Genomic DNA, 18951 nt, shown 5'->3' on the forward strand with positions numbered 1-18951 from the left:
AGAAGACAAAGCTGTAATCCAGATTAGTAGAAGCGAAAATAGAATATTCTTAAACGTCGAACTAATAGACCATTTTAAACCTTTTTAAAATACGTCTACGTTGCCTAACAACATAAGTCATTCCACCAAGAAATTCTTGAATTAGTTTAAACGGCTTTATTTTCTACGAAACTAATTCTACATAAAGCGAGAAACGCGTTACCGGGTTTACAACTTCGTGGCCGCAAGTCGCTCGCGAAAATTGCACAATGTTGCAAACGTGTTACAGGAATCGCAACTTTGTTGCCGCAAGTCACTCCCGAAAATTGCACATTGTTGCAAACGCGTTATCGGGTTTGCAACTTTGTTGTCACGAAAATTGCACATTGTTGCACGCCGCCCCGTTTTGCAACATTGTGCATTTTCGGGAGCGACTCTCGGCAACAAAGTTGCAAGCGCGATCTCTCTTTTTGCAACTTCGTTGCCGCAAGTCGCTCCCGAAAATTGCACAATGTTGCAAACGCGTTATCGGGGTTGCAACTTTGTTGTCCCGAAAATTGCACATTGTTGCAAACGTGTTATCGGGTTTGCAACTTTGTTGTCCCGAAAATTGCACATTGTTGCAAACGTGTTATCGGGTTTGCAACTTTGTTGTCCCGAAAATTGCACATTGTTGCAAACGTGTTATCGGGTTTGCAACTTTGTTGTCCCGAAAATTGCACATTGTTGCAAACGTGTTATCGGGTTTGCAACTTTGTTGTCCCGAAAATTGCACATTGTTGCAAACGTGTTATCGGGTTTGCAACTTTGTTGTCCCGAAAATTGCACATTGTTGCAAACGTGTTATCGGGTTTGCAACTTTGTTGTCACGAAAATTGCACATTGTTGCACGCCGCCCCGTTTTGCAACATTGTGCATTTTTCGGGAGCGACTCTCGACAACAAAGTTGCAAGCGCGATCTCTCTTTTTGCAACTTTGTTGCCGTGGGACGCTCCCGAAAATGCACAATGTTGCAAAATGGGACGTCGTGCAACAATGTGCAAATTTTCGGGACAACAAAGTTGCAAACCCGATAACGCGTTTGCAACATTGTGCAATTTTCGGGAGCGACTCTCGGCAACAATGTTGCAAAACGGCGCGTCGTGCAACATTGTGCAAGTTTCGTGAGCGACTTTCGGCAACAAAGTTGCAACCCCTTAACGCGTTTGCAACATTGTGCATTTTTCGGGAGCGACTCGCGGCAACGAAGTTGCAAACGGGGAGATCGCGCTTGCAACTTTGTTGTCGAGAGTCGCTCCCGAAAATGCACAATGTTGCAAAACGGGGCGCCGTGCAACAATGTGCAATTTTCGGGACAACAAAGTTGCAAACCCGATAACGCGTTTTGCAACAATGTGCAATTTTCGGGAGCGTGCCGCGGCAACAAAGTTGCAAAACGGTGCCCCGTGGTACAGTGTGCGTTTTTAGAGAACGATTCCCGGCAACAATGTTGCAAACTTGATAACACGTTTGCCGCAATGTGCATTCGGAAATAATACGAATTAACGATGTTACAAGCGAAAATGACGCTTGTAACAATGTTACATTGAAGCGTAGTGCTTATAATAATATTTGCGTTCGAAATAACGCTTCTAATAATGTTGCAATCGGAAATAGAGATTCCAACAATGTTTGCGTTCAAATATAACGCTTCAAGCAATGTTGCATTGAAGAGTAACGCGTACAACAATGTTTTGCATTCGAAATAGTGCTTCCATCGATGTTGCATTCCAGAATAGAGGCTGCAACAAGGTGTGCATTCAAGTTTCAAAGATGAACAGTGAAATAAAAGTATCTTGCTACTTAAAAATCATCATTCAACAATATAAAAGTTCTTTTCCTGCTACTGCAACCGTGTCCCACACCTCGATCAATTTGCAACCTCAACTCACACGGGAACAAAGGCTCCGCGCGAACAAATCGTCATTATACATTCTGATCATATTTCTCCACCCCTATAAATTGTAGATCCTCGGGTAAGAAAAGAATCCGTGACGCGCGATATTCTTTCCGGAACGGGAATCGTTTTCGCCAACGAATTTTGCCCGAGTTGTTAAAGAACGCGTTACATCCAGAAATAAATGTCCCAGCAGTTATGGCTCTCTAATTACGACTCCACTAATTAGTACTACCATCGTGTACGTACAATTAACAGTTTGATAGCTTAATTAGCTTTATGCTCGTTGTGCCATACGCATGCAACAAATATTTATCTTACAGTAATTTTCCGGCGGCGCAGTTTACATGGGAATTCGTGTAACTGAAAAATCGTCGAAAGCTCTGTTATAAATGAAGAAGTTAAATTGTACGAGAAATAAATTGTTTGTTTAAGTAGGCAGATGATTGTCGAATTGTTGGCTCTGTTCAGAATTAAAGTGAAATTATTTTTCAAGATCGATCGGATTAAATTTGCCTGGTATGTGAAATGTCTGTTTTTGGAGATTTCAATGCTTGGAGAGTGAAAACGGAGTCGTGCTCCTTTAGCTTCGCGTACTTTTGTATCTACTATCGTTGATTTAAGAACGTGAAAATCTACAAAGGATGGAAATTGAAGTTTCTTAGATTTATTTATATTTTGTAATCTGTCCATTTCGAAATTTCAGAAGAAGAAATTGAATTCTGTTTAGTTACATTCATCTATGAAAAGATAATATATCGACAAAAATACCAGCGATAAATACCAGACAAAAATAAAAATTCTACTGATTTAGATTTATTCATTTATTCATTGTCAATTTAATAATTTCCAAATCCTAAACAAAACAAATATTAATTGCTTATACTCTGCAATTAAAAATCATTTGCAAGGCAATTTTCACAATAGCCATTGAACACATTCAGCATTCACCCCCGTGGAGTATCGAGAAGAGATGCGAATGAAAAGCGCAAACCCAAAAATAGGAGGAAAAAGCATTCGCATATCCTTCGACGGACCGGAGTTATCGAAAAAAAAATACAATATTAAAATTTACATTTTGCATGCCGCATTAAGTCCGGAGACCTTTCGAACCTCTCTCACATCTCCTCCCTGTCTCCATCCCTCCATGAGAGGAATACTTCCGTCATCGACGGAGACCACGGTTTAAAAATATTCGCGCGCGGCTTGCTCCACTTTTCCTCTGCACGCTGCTTCAATATTTTAATATCCACCAACCGGGGTCCAACCGGAATGTTTATAATAGCCGACTGCCGCGTCCTTTGATCGGTATACGATCGATCGTTACTCTCTTAAATATCCTTTCCCTTGCGAATTATCGACTCTTGACCTATGCAATCGCCTTCGATTTTATTAAACGGAGCACAGCTGGATCCAATAATGATCGCGAGTTCGAGACGTTACAAGGCAACGATTGCTTTATAGGAGAGATGGATTGTTGTTTCGGTGGAAAAATCACCTTTCGAAAGCGAATTATTCGAATTGGATGGATTCAAAATTTCTTTGCACATTTTCGAAATTACAAACTTCTTTTTTAAGAGTGACTTTATTTATTTTAGTTTGCAAATTAGAATGACTTGGTCGACAAAGGTATTTGAAACGTAGAAAAATAGTGTTTTATCCTCGAAAGTTAACATTTTCAAACTTTATGCATCGTTTTCTCAAAAATCGTAAAATATATTTAAACCAAATTTTAATCACACGATCCTTTTGCGATTTGCTGTATCTTCTATCCTTCGTTAGTATTAACGTCTTATTAAAAGATGAAAGAAAAATTTAAATATTCTCTGAAACAGTTCCAAACAGTATTTTGAAATTCCAACATACAAATATGCACAAAACTTAGTTTAAATATCTCTTAAGATTTTTGGAAAGAAGATACATAAATTTGGCAAATTTACCACTGATAAGATAAACACTTCTCCTCGAGACAAAGACAAATACGGTTCAACTTGAGACCGAAGTTCTGCAACGACGAGTATCACGAAAGTTCGATCGAAATGGAGGTTTAACGTTTTACGAAGTGGATATTAAGGTCCCCTATAAATAATCGAAAATCACACTACCTGTTTAGGCCGACGTTGCGTACACGTATCCGCCAACAGCGAGCCAACGCGAGATTGCTAACAGATTTCAGCGAGTCCGTATTGATTTTGCGTTCGCCGCCTACGGCTGGAGCGACGCGATGCTTGGTGATTTCTGTGGCTGTCCAATTTCGATCCGGCTTTTCCCTGAGTTTCATACGTCCCTCTTGATTCCATTAAAAGATTTTTTTACACGTTAGCGCAATGTGATTTATGTGATCGTCGTTTGGCTTCCAAGTTCATATTATTCTGTGAAATATTGACTGATTTTAACCCTTTGACTGTTGAATGCTTGAAATTCACCTTGTAAAAGATTCAGCTAGCATACAAAATTGTGAAGAGCTAGAAATGAATGTGTAAGCAACACTCGGAAAACAAAGAACTAATATCCGGATAGTGCGGTATCCCAAAAATAACTTATTCTTTATTTCTAAGCGCTTCTTAAGATTTCCGGCGTCCGTCTTGCTCGACGGCTATTTCCAGAATGTCCTTTCCGCGTCGTATCCCACGTTGCTCCGAAAAACCGTTGGAGCCCCCTCGTTCGACTTTCCGGGGAAAGGGCTTAGTTTATGGGACCCTCAGGTACCCGCGCGCTTTCTCTTCCTGGGTGACAAATTCCAGGCCACCACTTTGCCGCCGGAATCTCGCATTTCTTACAAATGCGTTCATAGTTAGCTGAAATTTGTAAAAATTAAATAAAAAAATATTGTATGTAAGGCGCCGTGCCACGCGCCTAGACAACGACCGCGGGACCCGAGCAGCAGGGGGCCCTAGACAAGGAGCAGCGCAGGCTGCACCCCCACCCCACGGCTTGCGGGGCCCTAACGGCCGAAGAAGCATAGAACCATACCGTACATAGCCATCGACGAGCGAACCAACGTTGTTTTAATATCTGCCATTTTAAGCGCCTGCAATTCTTTACTCTTACATGTAGTATCGTAATTTTGGGAAAGAGAAGTTTTAAACAAATGTGGCGAGCATGAGAGAGAAAGCGGGCGACGAGCGACGATAGCCAGGCCCAACGAGAGGCCCACGAAGGGCCTGGCTATAAAGTACGGCGTGCGAGGGATGAAGGGACAGTGTAGTGTGTTTGGGAAAGTCGAGAAGCGTGTGTCATCGTATTATAGTTATTCTTATATTTTGTAAAATAAACATCTATTTATATTTCTGATCCCACAATATTCACGACAGTCACAAGCAGTTTAAGTCGTGAAAAAAGTTTCCACTTTCTTTAGCGAGCACTTAAAGGGTTAAGTTCGAAATCTGTCGAGTGATTTTTCTCTCTTTCTGTGAAAGTGTATTAAGAAGATTTTTCAACTATTAATGTGGAATGATATGCGTGAATGTTCAATTGAACAAATAAAAATTATTCACAGGAGTTGCGAACAATTTAAGTCACAAGTAAAATTTCCACTTTTTTGCCAAATTTTAGCGAGCACTCAAAGGGTTAAGTTCAAAGTCTTCGGTGACTTTGCTTTCTTTCTGTGAACTCAATATGATTTTGATTGATTTGAAAAACAATTTGTAAATGTTCAATTACTACAAATTTGGTACAAGAATTTTAATAGTCTCTAGAGGTGTTGAGTTTAGTATAACTGGAACAGCAGCCATGATTAATGGTTTCTAATTTCGACTCTTTCCTACGAACTTGACGTATCGATTGCATTAAACAGACTTTTTTTTAGACACTGATATATAACATTATTTATGAATATTCATTTAATACGAGGCTTCGAAGAGGTTGTATCGATTTTACGTTTACTATCTACATAATACAGCGACCGATAGTTTCTAGTCGCAGTTTTACTTCTAATTAGAACAATCTATAAGCTCGATGTAAAAATCTTGCTAGCATTGAAATAAAATTTTCAACATTTCTGTGTAATAATTTGAAAATTTCTGTTAGATTTCAGGGAAAATTGATTTACGAATTAACGCTTCTCTATTATAGTTAGAGAATTAATTACTCTTATCGCTGTGTGTTTTAATACGAACTTGGAGGAAATTTATTACGGTTATATCAGAGGATTCTTATAGTCTGCAAATATTGACCTATATACAAGCTTCGGGGTATTCACATTTTCAATTTAGTGCTTGGTGTTTGAAATATACACGGTGATTAATGATCTCTGTTCTTGTTACCTGCTTCTGAAATCTAAATTCCCTTGTCCACAAATTCAGTATAGCGTTCAGTCTTGCTAATATTAAACAGAAATGTTTGTTATCGTCGTAACAGATTTGTGAACATGCTGCTGATACAAGATCGTCTCAGTTTGCCCATCAATTTCACGAACTTCGATTTTTCATTAACGTCGAATTAGATATTTTAGAATGAAACTTTGGGATAAACGATTCTTGTCTTCCTTCGATTTTAAGTTAATCTTGTTCTATATTTCATCGCGATAATCGATGATAATCAATATTGACCTTCTGTAAATCGGTTCTTCTGCTTGTTTTACATTGTTAGTAACATTAATAGAGGAATGTTGTAAAAATAATCTTTGTTTCTTCAAATGTGTACACATTGACGAACGAAAAATCTACAACGGATTAAAAAATCTCTATTGACTTTGGATTTTGTGCACTGTCGCGTCGCGTTCTTTTGCGATCTTCAAAAGGAAGCTCGCGGTCGCGACTGTTACCCGCCAAATTAATTTTGGGTAACTAGGAACGTAGCAAACGTAGAGTACGTCACGAAACGATTAACGACTTGTTTTAAATAACTCGAGTGTTCGATCGCGACTCGAAATGTGCGGTGATGTCTCCTCGAACGGCTGGAGACCCTAAATGTGTTCGCCTGACAGAACCTTTTTCGAATCTGTCGCTCGATCGCCGAATTTTTCTGGAGTCCGCAGTGACTCCCCCGGCAAGTGCAAGAAGGCACGCTGATTGGTTTTTCACGAAAGCACAAGCCTTGAGTGCACCCACCCTTCCATTGCGCCCTGAGCGCGCTTTTCCTTGGAAGGAGTGGGGCCCTACCTGCGGGTGCGTGGAATCTTCGCTGTCCTTCGGTGACACGTCGGAAATTCCCGCCAGGTCAACCCTCGGCCGAGAGTGCCGTTATACGCGCGTGTGGATTGACCCTTCAGGAATACCTGGTTTATGACACGTCTTTAGTTATTGAGGACGCGGAAAAGTCGAAATTCTAAAGACATTGTTCTGTAAGAAATGACTTATTTTTTCGCAGAGCTACGAAGCGTCTTTGTTCTCAAAAATAACCTTCTCGTGCGAGCGTGCCATAAACCCGGTCAACGAAGACCCCACGCGTTCCGTACCTGCGCGACGGAACATGCACGGTGCTCGAAAACCGTACAGATCGATGCTATCGTATCTGTAACTTTATGTAATTTTCATTTTCTTTCTTTGTTTTTACGAATTTATTCGTCGAGGAAATTTGATTGCCTTATAAACAAAAATTTTGTTTTCCAAACAGAAAAAACTAAAAATTACATGTTAAGAAACAAGTATCACACTGTTTGCTTCTGAAATAAATTTGAAATAATTTCCTAAAGTTCGTAAAAGAAATCTTCCCTTTTTTCTATTTAAAAAATTCTTACCATCTACGATTTTTTTACTTTTCTGTCCCTCGACGTTCCGTTTTTCTTCCGTCCCTTTTCAACATTCTCAGAAGAATCCCCACAACCGTCCCCTCGACTTTGACAATATTTTCTTACGTCCGTTGTCCAATTCTGTTCGTGGTAATTCGATTGGATTCAGGTCAGGTAACTGTGGTAACCAATCTATACCGACAGAGAGAACGTTCCGCCCTACGTAGCCGGGAAATATTAAGGCACAACAGAAACGAAAGCTCGGTTACAGATTTCAAAAGAGAAGCCGAATTAATTCTATATTGGCTCTACGTCTCTATCCACGTGTCACGATTTGTTATCAGCGATTTTATTCGATTACAAACCAGCGATCCTCGATCAGCAAACGTAAATTGCGATATCCTCTCGATCCGTTACCGCGCTCTGAGTTCATATTGCATCGTAAGAAATCACGAGAGCAATTTCTATTTTTCCATGTGTTTCGCTGATAGGAAAAATATTTTTGTGATAAAAGATGACTGAAAAATTTGGTGAAAAAATTTTAAGGATACTTTAGATAGATCTGCAAATTCTGATTTAGTCAAATTTCTATAGTGTTTTGTATTAACCTCTTTAGGGACAGTGACACATACGTGTGCATTTAGTTTTTTTAAAAATTCCAATATTCGTGATAGAGAAAATACGAAAAATGTATTTTCCCAGCAAGGAAAGTTTCCATAAAAATTGTCCAAGGACGATAATATCAATTTCAGAAGCTTCCATCGAACTTAAATCTATCCTAAGCACCAAAAGCACGAGAGAAAAAATTTTCTACTCCTCCAAATTGAATTTATCTGTTAATTTCTAAAGCACCAATTTCGAAGCTTCGTATCTCCGAAATAAAACACACGCAATCCTTGGATTAATCTGCAAAGCACCAGTTTAAGGACTGTCTCATTTTACCAATGTTTATTCCTCGCAAACCGAGTCCTCAGAAAGCGAACACAACTTCGACGAACAAAAATGATCTGTTACCTACAGCTGATACATGTTTGTTTGTTAGAACAGTTAGAATTAACACGTTTCGCGAATAATTCAACAATGCTCTCCTTTGTCGTTCGCGTCTCGTACGATCCCGGTTCCGTTCTCGTTTATCCTCGTGTCGTCATAAATTTACGATCAGCTTTGTAATAGGATTCTTCCACGGAATAATCCCGGCGCGTCGTTTGATTAATCGCCGTGTGCAGTTTTAGTTGACTGAAATCATGCACTGCGGAGGGGGGAATTGATCGTAACGCAACGAGTTCGCCGCGATTTACACGCCGCAGGGGAAAAAAAAGAAGTCCCTTTGTGGATCATTTGCCGTTCGCGTGGAAATTGCGACGTTTTGCCGCGCTTTTAATTGCCTCGTTTCGGAAAATCAACGCGGCTCGTCTCGCGCATTGTAATTTTTCCCATTGTCTCGTCCCGGTCCGCGAGAATGCTTAATCAAACGTACGCTCTGGAGTAATATGTTTTGTTCGAGGTAACTAGGAAATTTTGTATTTAGAGATTCAGCGGGAAAATATTGCGGATTACAAAGTGTGTGTTTGTCTGTTTTAGACGTGGAAGCTTCAACTTTTCGTTTTAGCTTTGCTTAGCTTCTCTTTTCATTGCAACTTGTTTGGGTTGTTTTAGGGAGCAGTGAAATAGGTCGAAATTAACGATTTTAATTAAGTATCTCGGGCAGATTTTTGTGTAAATTTTGAGAAAAATATTTTTATATTTTATAAAATTAATAACGTCTCGTTTTTCACACGAATTTCTTAAAATTTCTTTTATTAACTGCAACTTTGATTGAGTATCTTATCAAGTAGTGAAATAGGTCGAAATTAGTTATTCTAATTAACTATTTCGAGCAGATTTTTACATAATTTCTTGAGAAAATGATTCATATCTTTTCGAATGATTTTTTATTTTATTAAATTTCTTAAAATATTGCCCACACTACGCCTTACAAATTTCAGTCGAGCTGCAACACGAGACTGATCTTCAAACCTGAATATGCATAAGTGTGCTTTGATATTTGCAAGTTCCAAAAAAAAAAAAAAGTTACCGATAAAGGCTCATTACCTCATGAATGGTAATGTATGCTGGTTTAATCACCACATTACGCCCATGTAATCGCTCTTCGTTCTAATTTCATACATTGTGGCATGCGAACACGAAATAATATTATACTTCACGAAAAAAAAAAAAAAAGGCCATCGAGAACGAAGTATGATTAACATATCTGAGAAAGCGATCAATTCTCCGTCGATAATATCACTGTAGGTAAAGAAAATTATGCACGAAATTTCTTTCAAAGTAGAAACAAACGAAAATCAAATTCTACCAAGAAAAAAACAATCGAAATTTCTCCACTCTCGTTCAAGCTTTCTATACTAACGTTACGCCATTTTTCTTACTTTACTTGCCGAAGCAACAGAAATAAATTTCTCTTAGCGATTTGACGAGCACCGACAACGCGATGCATCAAAGTTATTCGAGAACCGGAAGAAATATGGTTGCGTTATCATCGGTGCACGAGTGAAATTTATTTGTTTAGGTTTCTAACGATCTATTGTTCGGCCGGGTTATCTGAACAACCATTTCAGCAACGGGCAGAGAACAAACCATTCGGCGTATTTTTTTTTCTTTTTTTTGTAATCTCTTCAAAACGAGAGAATTTTCGAAAACGAAACTTTTTCCAATTTTTTTCTTTCTTTCTTTTTTTCGGTGGTTTCGCGTGTAAAAAAGAACGTGTCGACGTTCTGTCCGGACGATTTTAATGAATCGTGCCAATACAAGCTGGTGGAAATTCGATGGAACGAAATACGGAAGGCGTTAATACGAATTCCGCGAATTGCTGGAAAATACAATTTTTCGTGTTGATAAAGTAGATCGGTTTAATCGTAACTTTTACATGGTAACTTAATATTGGGAAATTGTTTCTGCAGATACCGCAATATGGAGAATTTTACAACGTAACGTTTATGTTATTTTTATTCTTTCTTTGAAAAGAAGAAACTCATTTTTATTTTAATTGTCTAAGTATACCTTTTCTTTGAAAAGAAGAAACTCATTTTTATTTTAATTGTCTGAGTACATTTTTCCTTTAAAAGGCAGAAACTCACGTTTCCTTTGCAATTATTTATATTTTTTCTTTAAAAGGAAAAGCTTGATTTTCATAAGTTTCGCTGCAAAAGTGGTGTTGCCCGATCGCATCGAAAGATGCTCCAAGTGCAAAGGGTTAATCCTTTTATCTCAGGATTATTTTAATATCTTCGCGAATCGAAGTTGATGTAATAACTCGAGTAGCATAACAGATGAAGAACACAGTGATATCGTATGTAATTTTATGTTAACCCCTTGCTTTACAACATCGAGTCACACTCGTAGCACTAAATTATGCTCAAGATACGACAGAAGCAGATCGTACTTGTAATAAAGTTTACATTTCAGCTGTAACTTTAATTTTAACTCGTAAGATCGTCAGATTAGCAACTGCAAATTATGTATAATATTCCTAGCTTTTTCTGCGAATAGCTAACATTAGCACTGCGATGTAGCGAAGATATTAACTATTTGAATTTAGAAAATTGAAGACTGATTAGAGTAATTTTACTGGAATTCTGAGTTCAAGGTGAAAGAAGTTTTTGAACATTGAAAAAATAACATTTCACATCTAGTAAATTTTTGATAAATTTCAAATATTTTAGTAAATACTTTTTCCGTTTTATTGTAAAATAAGGAAAATGAAGATTGCGTAATTTATCAATTATAATGAATTTTCTACATTAAGAGAAGTAAAAGGAGCAAAGAAAAGGAATTTTTCATTGATCGTATTTGTTTATGAAGCAAAGAATTTCAGTTCAAGGTGAAAGAAATTTCTGTATATCGAAAAGATAAGATTTTTGATAAATTTCAAGTATTTGAATATTTTTCTAGTTTTATCGTAAAATAAGGGAAATGTAGATTGCATAATTTGTCAGTTGTGATTAATCTTCTAAACGATAAGAAACGAGAATTTTGCATTTGTTGTATATGTTGCTTGCAGAGCAAAGGTAAATATTTCATTTATTAAAACAATCTTCAATCTTCGTTTTTGTGATAAAGTTAACCGACTGGGTGGAAGTTGCGAAAAAATAACGATTTTACGATACCTACTCCTGCTGGAACAAGTCCTTTTACTGAAAATATCTTTACTATCATTTTGAACAGCGCTGGCAAAGTGAATTAACTATACACCTTCAAGTTTGTTTCCCTTTATTTTCGAATAAGCAAGAAATACGATATCTCGTCGAAATATTCATTTTCAACTGATCGAAACGGGGCGAAATGATTATTTAAAATACTTTTGTATTTTAAATTTACAAAACTCTGATATTTGAGATATTTAAACTATAATTTATGGTATTTAAGATTCTCTTTATGAGATATTTCAGTTGTAAATTTATAACACTTTGATATTTGAGATATTTAAAATATAATTTATGACATTTAAGACACTTAGAATTATAAATTTTCTTTATGACATATTTTAATTTGAAATTTATGATACTTTCATATTTGAGATATTTGATCTCTAATTTATGATATTTCAGATATTTGGAATTATAAATTTTCCTTACGAGATATTTGAATTTTAAACTTATGATATTTTCATATTCGAGATACCTGAGCTGTAATATAATTTATCACATTTAAGATATTTAGAATACTGAATTTTCTCTATGATATATTTAAATTTCAAATTTATGAAACTTTGATATTTGAGATATTTCAGCTACAATTTCTCATATTTAAGACACTTAGAACACTAAATCTTCTTTCTAAGATATTTAACTTCAACTCGAAACAACAATCTCCACTTTTCCACGGATTAATAATCCGCACCCCTTTCAATTTCAAATTGCATTAAAACAAATAAATTATTATTAAATTCTCTCGTCCAACAGAACCGATTGAAAAACACTCGAACGTTGTCGTTCGTAAGCAGTTCCAACATAAAAGCATCTTCGTTACCGGAGCTTTCCAACGAAACCAAGCAAGATCTGAATAAAACCGTGCCTGCATTCGTAGATTAAATTGGCATTAATGGTCGCGATTAATTCAGGCTCGAGTACCGAGAGGCTATCACCAGCTATCTTTGAGAGAGAGAGAGAGAGAAAGAGAAATAAAGGAACTTCCGGCGAAGAAGAATTCTTCCGTGACAAATTGGATGTGGTTAAGAGGCAGAAAGTTTTTCGAACTTCTTAATTCGTCCGATAGTTTCGAAGGGAAAGGACTTCACCTCTCTTGTTTTAATTCACCTTGCTACGTGGTTCGATGAAAACCTGACTATTATTTTCATCAATCTTATTATACGATATTTACTTCTCAGCGTGTTTTTTATCTCTTCTTCTCTATTTTTGTCTTCTTCTTTTTCGCCCTCGAGGAAAAGTGAATTTGATGTATCGGAAGAAACGCGGTATTATTGAATTTTTTACGTGGAGCAATTTTGAATCGGTCCACGTTGCCTCTCGAGCAGATGAAGACAGTCCCCGAGGAGATGTTACGTGGTTTCAGGAAGCAATATGATGATGGAAATAAAATTTTTTTTGAAGGTTACGTTCGATATTTTCCTGAGTGGATACTTCCACTTTTTTCTTTCAAGATTGCTGGAGAATGACGGAGTGGAATTTTAGGTAGTGTTTTATTTATTGCTGTTCGCAAAACTTTGGGAATGTATATCTTCCGAAATTTTCCAATGTAATTCGAATCGTTTGGATTTAAATTAAAGGCGAAATTGAACATTTCAATTTTCGCTGATTTTTAGACTTCCAATTTCAGCGTGACTTGAAATTTTCAATTCGATTTCAAGCTTAATCTATATTTGAGCTTCGTTTTAAGTTGCAACCTGGAGATTAAACTTAAACGCGAAGTTTCGAATTCTGCAATAAGTGAAATTTCATTTCTATCGAAGGAAAACTTGCAAACTTCTAATTACATTTCTTTGCGCTGAATTTCAACGTGTGATGAAGACTCTCGAGTGCCATAATTGCCAAATCTTAAAATCCATCGATAAGTTTTCTGAGGTTTTCTGTCTGATGCTAAAACTGTAAATTTGTAAAATTGCAAATTTGTAAAATTGTAAAACTGCAAATTTGTAAATTTGTAAAATTGCAAATTTGTAAATTTGTAAAATTGTAACTTTGTAAAATTGTAAAATTATCAATTTCGATTAGCTCCTAGTGATTTTATTTCGAATAAATCGCGCGCGTTATAATCACGGAAAGGAAACGCAACGGCGTTAAATTCGCTGGAAATTCGCCGTTCGAACGTGTTTGCCTAAAATCGTTGCGCTCAGGTTACTCAGTCGTACGTTTTATCTACGACAGAACAGGTAATTGTAAGGTAGATATGCAAATTTCCAAGATTCTCCTCTATCTACGGGCAAACGGTTTCGCATCGCGGGCCTAACTTCAGTTTATCCTTAACACTTTGAAGATCACACCAGGCGAACACCGTCTTGTTAGAAATTCATAAATTCGTTAACATCTCGGCTGAGTTAATGTTTAAAAATGATGTCAAGCGTGAGATGAAATTTGGCGCTTAATCGAGTGAACGTGAAAAGTGATCATTAGACTAGAGAAAGAACACTTTTCCTACGATCTTTTTACTTTGTTAATATCTACTTGAAAAATTCCACACATTTTCTATTTATATATTCATTTTCTCATCCGCGCGTTACGGATTTTAGATATAATTTTTGCGATACTGTTGGACGATTTAAAAGGTAGTTTTTAATGTACGATGCATAGAAATTTTTGATTTATACGTATTACCTACACTTTTATGGAAAATAGAACGTTGATAGTTTGTTCTTAGAACGATTTAACTAGTGCAATTTTCAGTTTGCTATTTTTTCTCATATTTTAGAAAAATATAATTCACACACTCGATTATTGGCAATAATTCTCGAATTAATAACTACAAATTAATCATTCTTACGATAACTAAAAAGAAGAAAATACTTCAAAATTTTTCCAACAAATATATATTATTTATATTTTCTTATTTGGTAAAAGAAACCCAAATCCCAACAAAATTTACCTGTATATTCTCCATAATTCCTTACTTGATAAATAAAAAAAACATTATGTGTAACTACAAAAGAAATGAATATTTTCAGCACTTGCAAACAAGCTTCCAAAAATAGTGAAAAGATATTTTCAACATTTTCGTCTGCTGTACGGTAAAAACCGTTTCACGTACAACGATATTCCAGCCATCGTGCGACATAAAAACCATAAAATAACGTAAAACCAGGTGTGGAAGTGTCCGAACGCATCGTGGATCTCGCAGCAAGAAGTTTCGCGATGCGATGGATAACGCGCTGCTGGTCTGTTTATTATCTGTACATGCATAGTCGCAAAGAATTTTACATTAATACACCATTGTTCTTCCTGCAATTTCTTCTTCTTTTGTCCTTTTTTAATGACACGACGAAATTTTGTTCTGTTTCAGGGGTACGAGGGGTCCCTGCTGAAAGTCACAAGCAAAAATGGGAAAACAGCGTCGGTGAGTCATTACTTTTTCAAATTACCGGTCATATTTCACGGTATCTCTTGGCGTATGGCTGTTCGTGTTAAAAAAGTAGGGGAAAAAAAAGGACCACACGTTTCATGTGCTTTTAACGCGAACGACGGATTCGTCCTAGATTTTCGCCTAGCTATTTTCGGTAGTTTACGGTAATATCTCTCACGCTGTCGCCCTGGTCGGAACCGAAAGGCGTCGGTTTGAGTAAAGGAGACACGGTTTTCGAGGATCGCTGCCCGCCTTTGTTTGAGAATTTTCAAAACAGAGAATGATTTGGTCCCGTGTCTATCGGTGACGAACGAAGTGAGACGAGGCAATCGTTATTTTATAGAAGAGATAAAGAAGCTGGGATTGAGTCCGGTGCATCGTGAAATTTCACACAGTGACTGTAGTAAATTTACTATAACTAGTCTAACTTTAAATAATATAAGAATGCAGTTTTTTTTATCCTTGGAAAAATGGGGAGTGGTTAGGGTGATTCGTCGTTAGATTTTTCCAAGTCAAGATGCATTCCTCGCGACTAATGTTTAAGATGGGTGACCGCCAACGTTCGAAGAACAAAATTGATATTTTTAATTTATTATATGTATTAAAAATGGTGGGGGGGACACGCTGTATATTTAGGTGATGGAGAAAGGACGAACGAATAAAAATTCGGTAGGATCCTTTCTGTGAATACACCGATTTCCTTTTACGATTTCACAGATTTTTCCATCAATCGATTTGGGAAACAGATGGATAAAGTGTCGAGATTTTTCTTGCGGTTATAAACAGATGGGAAAACTTACGCGAACGAGAAGTTTCAATCATATTCGAGAGAGAGAGAGAGAAAAGTGGTTCATCTATTTTCGAGAATAATTTTCTTTTTTTTTTCAAGTCTTTTCTTTTACCGTCTTTTGTTCGTGTTTCGTCGAAACATAGAAACGCGCTTCGAAACCAGGAATAATGTGTGGATATTTTTGAGAATTTTCGTTCTGTGTCCTTTGACGATTTCTCGCGCGTAACCATTGTCTTCGCTTTTTTCTGTGCGCCCAAAAAAAGAAATTCCACGATTTATAGCATCACAGACTTTCGTTAATATATTCCAAAATATCTTTCTTTTTAAAAATTTTTTTCTTTCTGTTCGATACGCGCGATTAATTCTTCCTGCAATCTAATTCGAATTATCAAGTGTGACCTAGTTTTCTTTTTCCCAAAGTACATTTTTCCAACAGATTTTCAATTTTGTTTAAACTGGAAAAAGATAGAAGAGCCTCTTTTTAGCTTAGGGAATAAAAGATAATTTAACCGAGTTCTCTTCAAGTAAAAACTGGTCGTCTAGGAATTATTACAAGGCTCGCTGGAAACGCGCTCGTTTACGCGATAACGCATGAACTAGTTGACGAAAAATCATGTTACAATGCAATTGCGTGACTAGCGTAATCGCGTTAGTCGCATTTTGTAAATTGTTGCATTGCGTTACGCCTTGAAAAATGTAAATATTATTCGTTCGTGTTAATATAATTAACCGTATCATGCTAGGTTACCATAAATGCGGACTGTTCGTCAATGTTGTTTAACGTAATACTATATTGGATTTACAACAACGCGAGCATGGAGGACGTTTTAACTGCGTATCGCGTTCTACTCTTGATCCGTACCAAAGCAAATATTATTTTCTGATATTTTCACAGTTGCTGAGTTGGATTCACTTATTGCCTGTAAATAGTCGGTTGAAATAGTTGTTTGCCCAACGTGTCTTTTATTGAGTTTGTACTTCTCGTAACGATGCAACGTAAACTGAATCGAGTATACGTAAAGCGAACAAGTTTACGTTTGGTTGGAACTTTTTTCAAAAAAATTCCTAGGCGAATATTTCAAAGAATTTTTGAATTTTTGAATTTACGTTTTTTGTAGAAAAATTCCTCATTAACCCCTTAACACTTTACCGACCGGTAGCGGTTGAACATTCTACATATTTTCGACCGGTCACTCGGCCACAGATACATCGGTAACACCGGCTCTGTTTAGACTCTAGACTATTGCGCGGGAATATACGCGCTTTTTCTTATACCTGCAGAAATGTTAAATCAAACTTTGACCGGTTAATAGGCTATCGGTCGGTAAGCGTCGGCGAAAAAAAAAATCGATTAATAGGCTACCGGTCGGTAAGCGTTGGCGGCAAAAAGCCGATTAATAGGCTACCGGTCGGTAAAGTGTTAACCTATGACAACGTGTCAGACTCGCGGCAGAGATTCTAGTCAAGAGGCGACAAAAATAATTATATCAGTAAGAAAACTTAATTATAATCCTAACTTTTGTTTAAATTTCTAAGACTAAAGATAACTAAACGTAATTAATCTGTAACAGATTAGCTTTCGTTACCCGATCCAGTACTAAAGCATTAAATGGCTGACGCTTAGATGCACGGTAAGAAAAGAAATCATACTTTAAGGGGCTAAAAATTACATTCATATCAATAGTAAGAAAAGAAATCATACTCTAAGGGGCTAAAAAATGACATTCGTATCGATAGAAACAGAAGTAGGTATAAATACAGAAAACAAAGTGAGAAAGTTACAAACGACAACACTTGCCCAACTATCAACCGTTCACTTTTTTCGAAAAGTTACTAATGGTTCGTTCTAACCCGGGTCGGTCTCTCTACTATCAACAAAACCAGCTAGTACTTAAATTAGCCAACAAAAAGTAACGAAGCTCGTGTCGCGACGCTGCATGTTACGTGAGTCACGTAACGCGGGAAAACCGCCTAATCGATTCGAGTGCAAAAAAATACATCAATTTTATACCTCCGCGGAAGGCATCGTGGCAGTCAGGCCAGATATATAATGCCCTAGCTGAGATAACATTAATTTATGCGCTGCCAGTGAAACACACGCGTTACACGCGACACAACGCCACCGCCGGTGTTAACGTTGGAAAATCTTTCACTCCGTTGAAGCATTAAGCGTTTTCTACCCTCGTTTATATACACACATGTGCGAGAGTGTAACGTGAGTGTGTGTGTCAGCTTTGCGAGAGGCTACACACGCGGGGTCTGGCCTTTACCCGTTGTCCCAAGCATTCTAAAATAACGCGATTGAGGGATGATAGGTGTATGCCATCGATCGAGAAAGGAATGCATTTTCGCTCGAAGGATGCCGGATGACGTCACTCTCTGGGGGGGCGAATTTGATCGGAGGCTTGAATGGCCGTTCGTTCGATGGATCGACCTCGTTTCCACGAGACTGTCGCGTGAAAATACGCGCGATTGGAAATTCAAGCTGCGCGCCGCGACGCGCCGGGGTCTGACAAGTGGCGAAAAATCACGTGGAACAGCGAGGCCGATTAAAGGACTGCGCGCAAGGTTCCGAGGTGTGTGTGCTATCTTGTAAATTGATAGGACGGTGGTATTAAAAATTCAAGTGGACATCTAAGACGTGGAAAAATGGGTTGAGAAAGTTGAACGGTGTAAGTTGTTGGAGGACAGGTGGAAGAGAAAACTCCCTTTAACGTAACCTTTACAGTTTAAAGCATCGGTGTCCAATCTTTTGGCTCGCTCGACTCGTACGAAGTTCTGTAGTTAATGTATATATGTTAGATATAATATAAAGATTGTTATTAGATGCGTATTCGTTGAAGCTTCTGGGATAAGTCTCATGTCGTCTCTCACGATCCTCTTGCCAGAAAAAGCCGCATTTTCCCCACTCTGTGGCCAGATCCTTCGAGAACACCCTTAACACTTTACACGCACCATGCAGCACCATGACTTCGAGTCATCGGCCACACGCCCGTACCTTTGAGA

General features: G+C 37.5%; 1 protein-coding gene across 4 annotated transcripts in view; it reads left to right on the plus strand.

Moving 5' to 3' along the window:
- LOC108577103 (protein couch potato) overlaps window positions 1-18951 on the plus strand; it is a 168523-nt gene that overhangs the window by 93359 nt on the left and 56213 nt on the right. For all 4 annotated transcript variants that reach the window (XM_017940202.1, XM_017940203.1, XM_017940205.1 and 1 more), the window contains exon 3: window positions 15096-15149. In XM_017940202.1, coding sequence (XP_017795691.1) covers window positions 15096-15149 — 54 coding nt within the window. The remainder of the gene's footprint in view (window positions 1-15095; window positions 15150-18951) is intronic.

This window comes from Habropoda laboriosa, unplaced genomic scaffold (assembly GCF_001263275.1).
Source record: "Habropoda laboriosa isolate 0110345459 unplaced genomic scaffold, ASM126327v1 scaffold486, whole genome shotgun sequence".
Lineage (NCBI taxonomy): Eukaryota > Metazoa > Arthropoda > Insecta > Hymenoptera > Apidae > Habropoda > Habropoda laboriosa.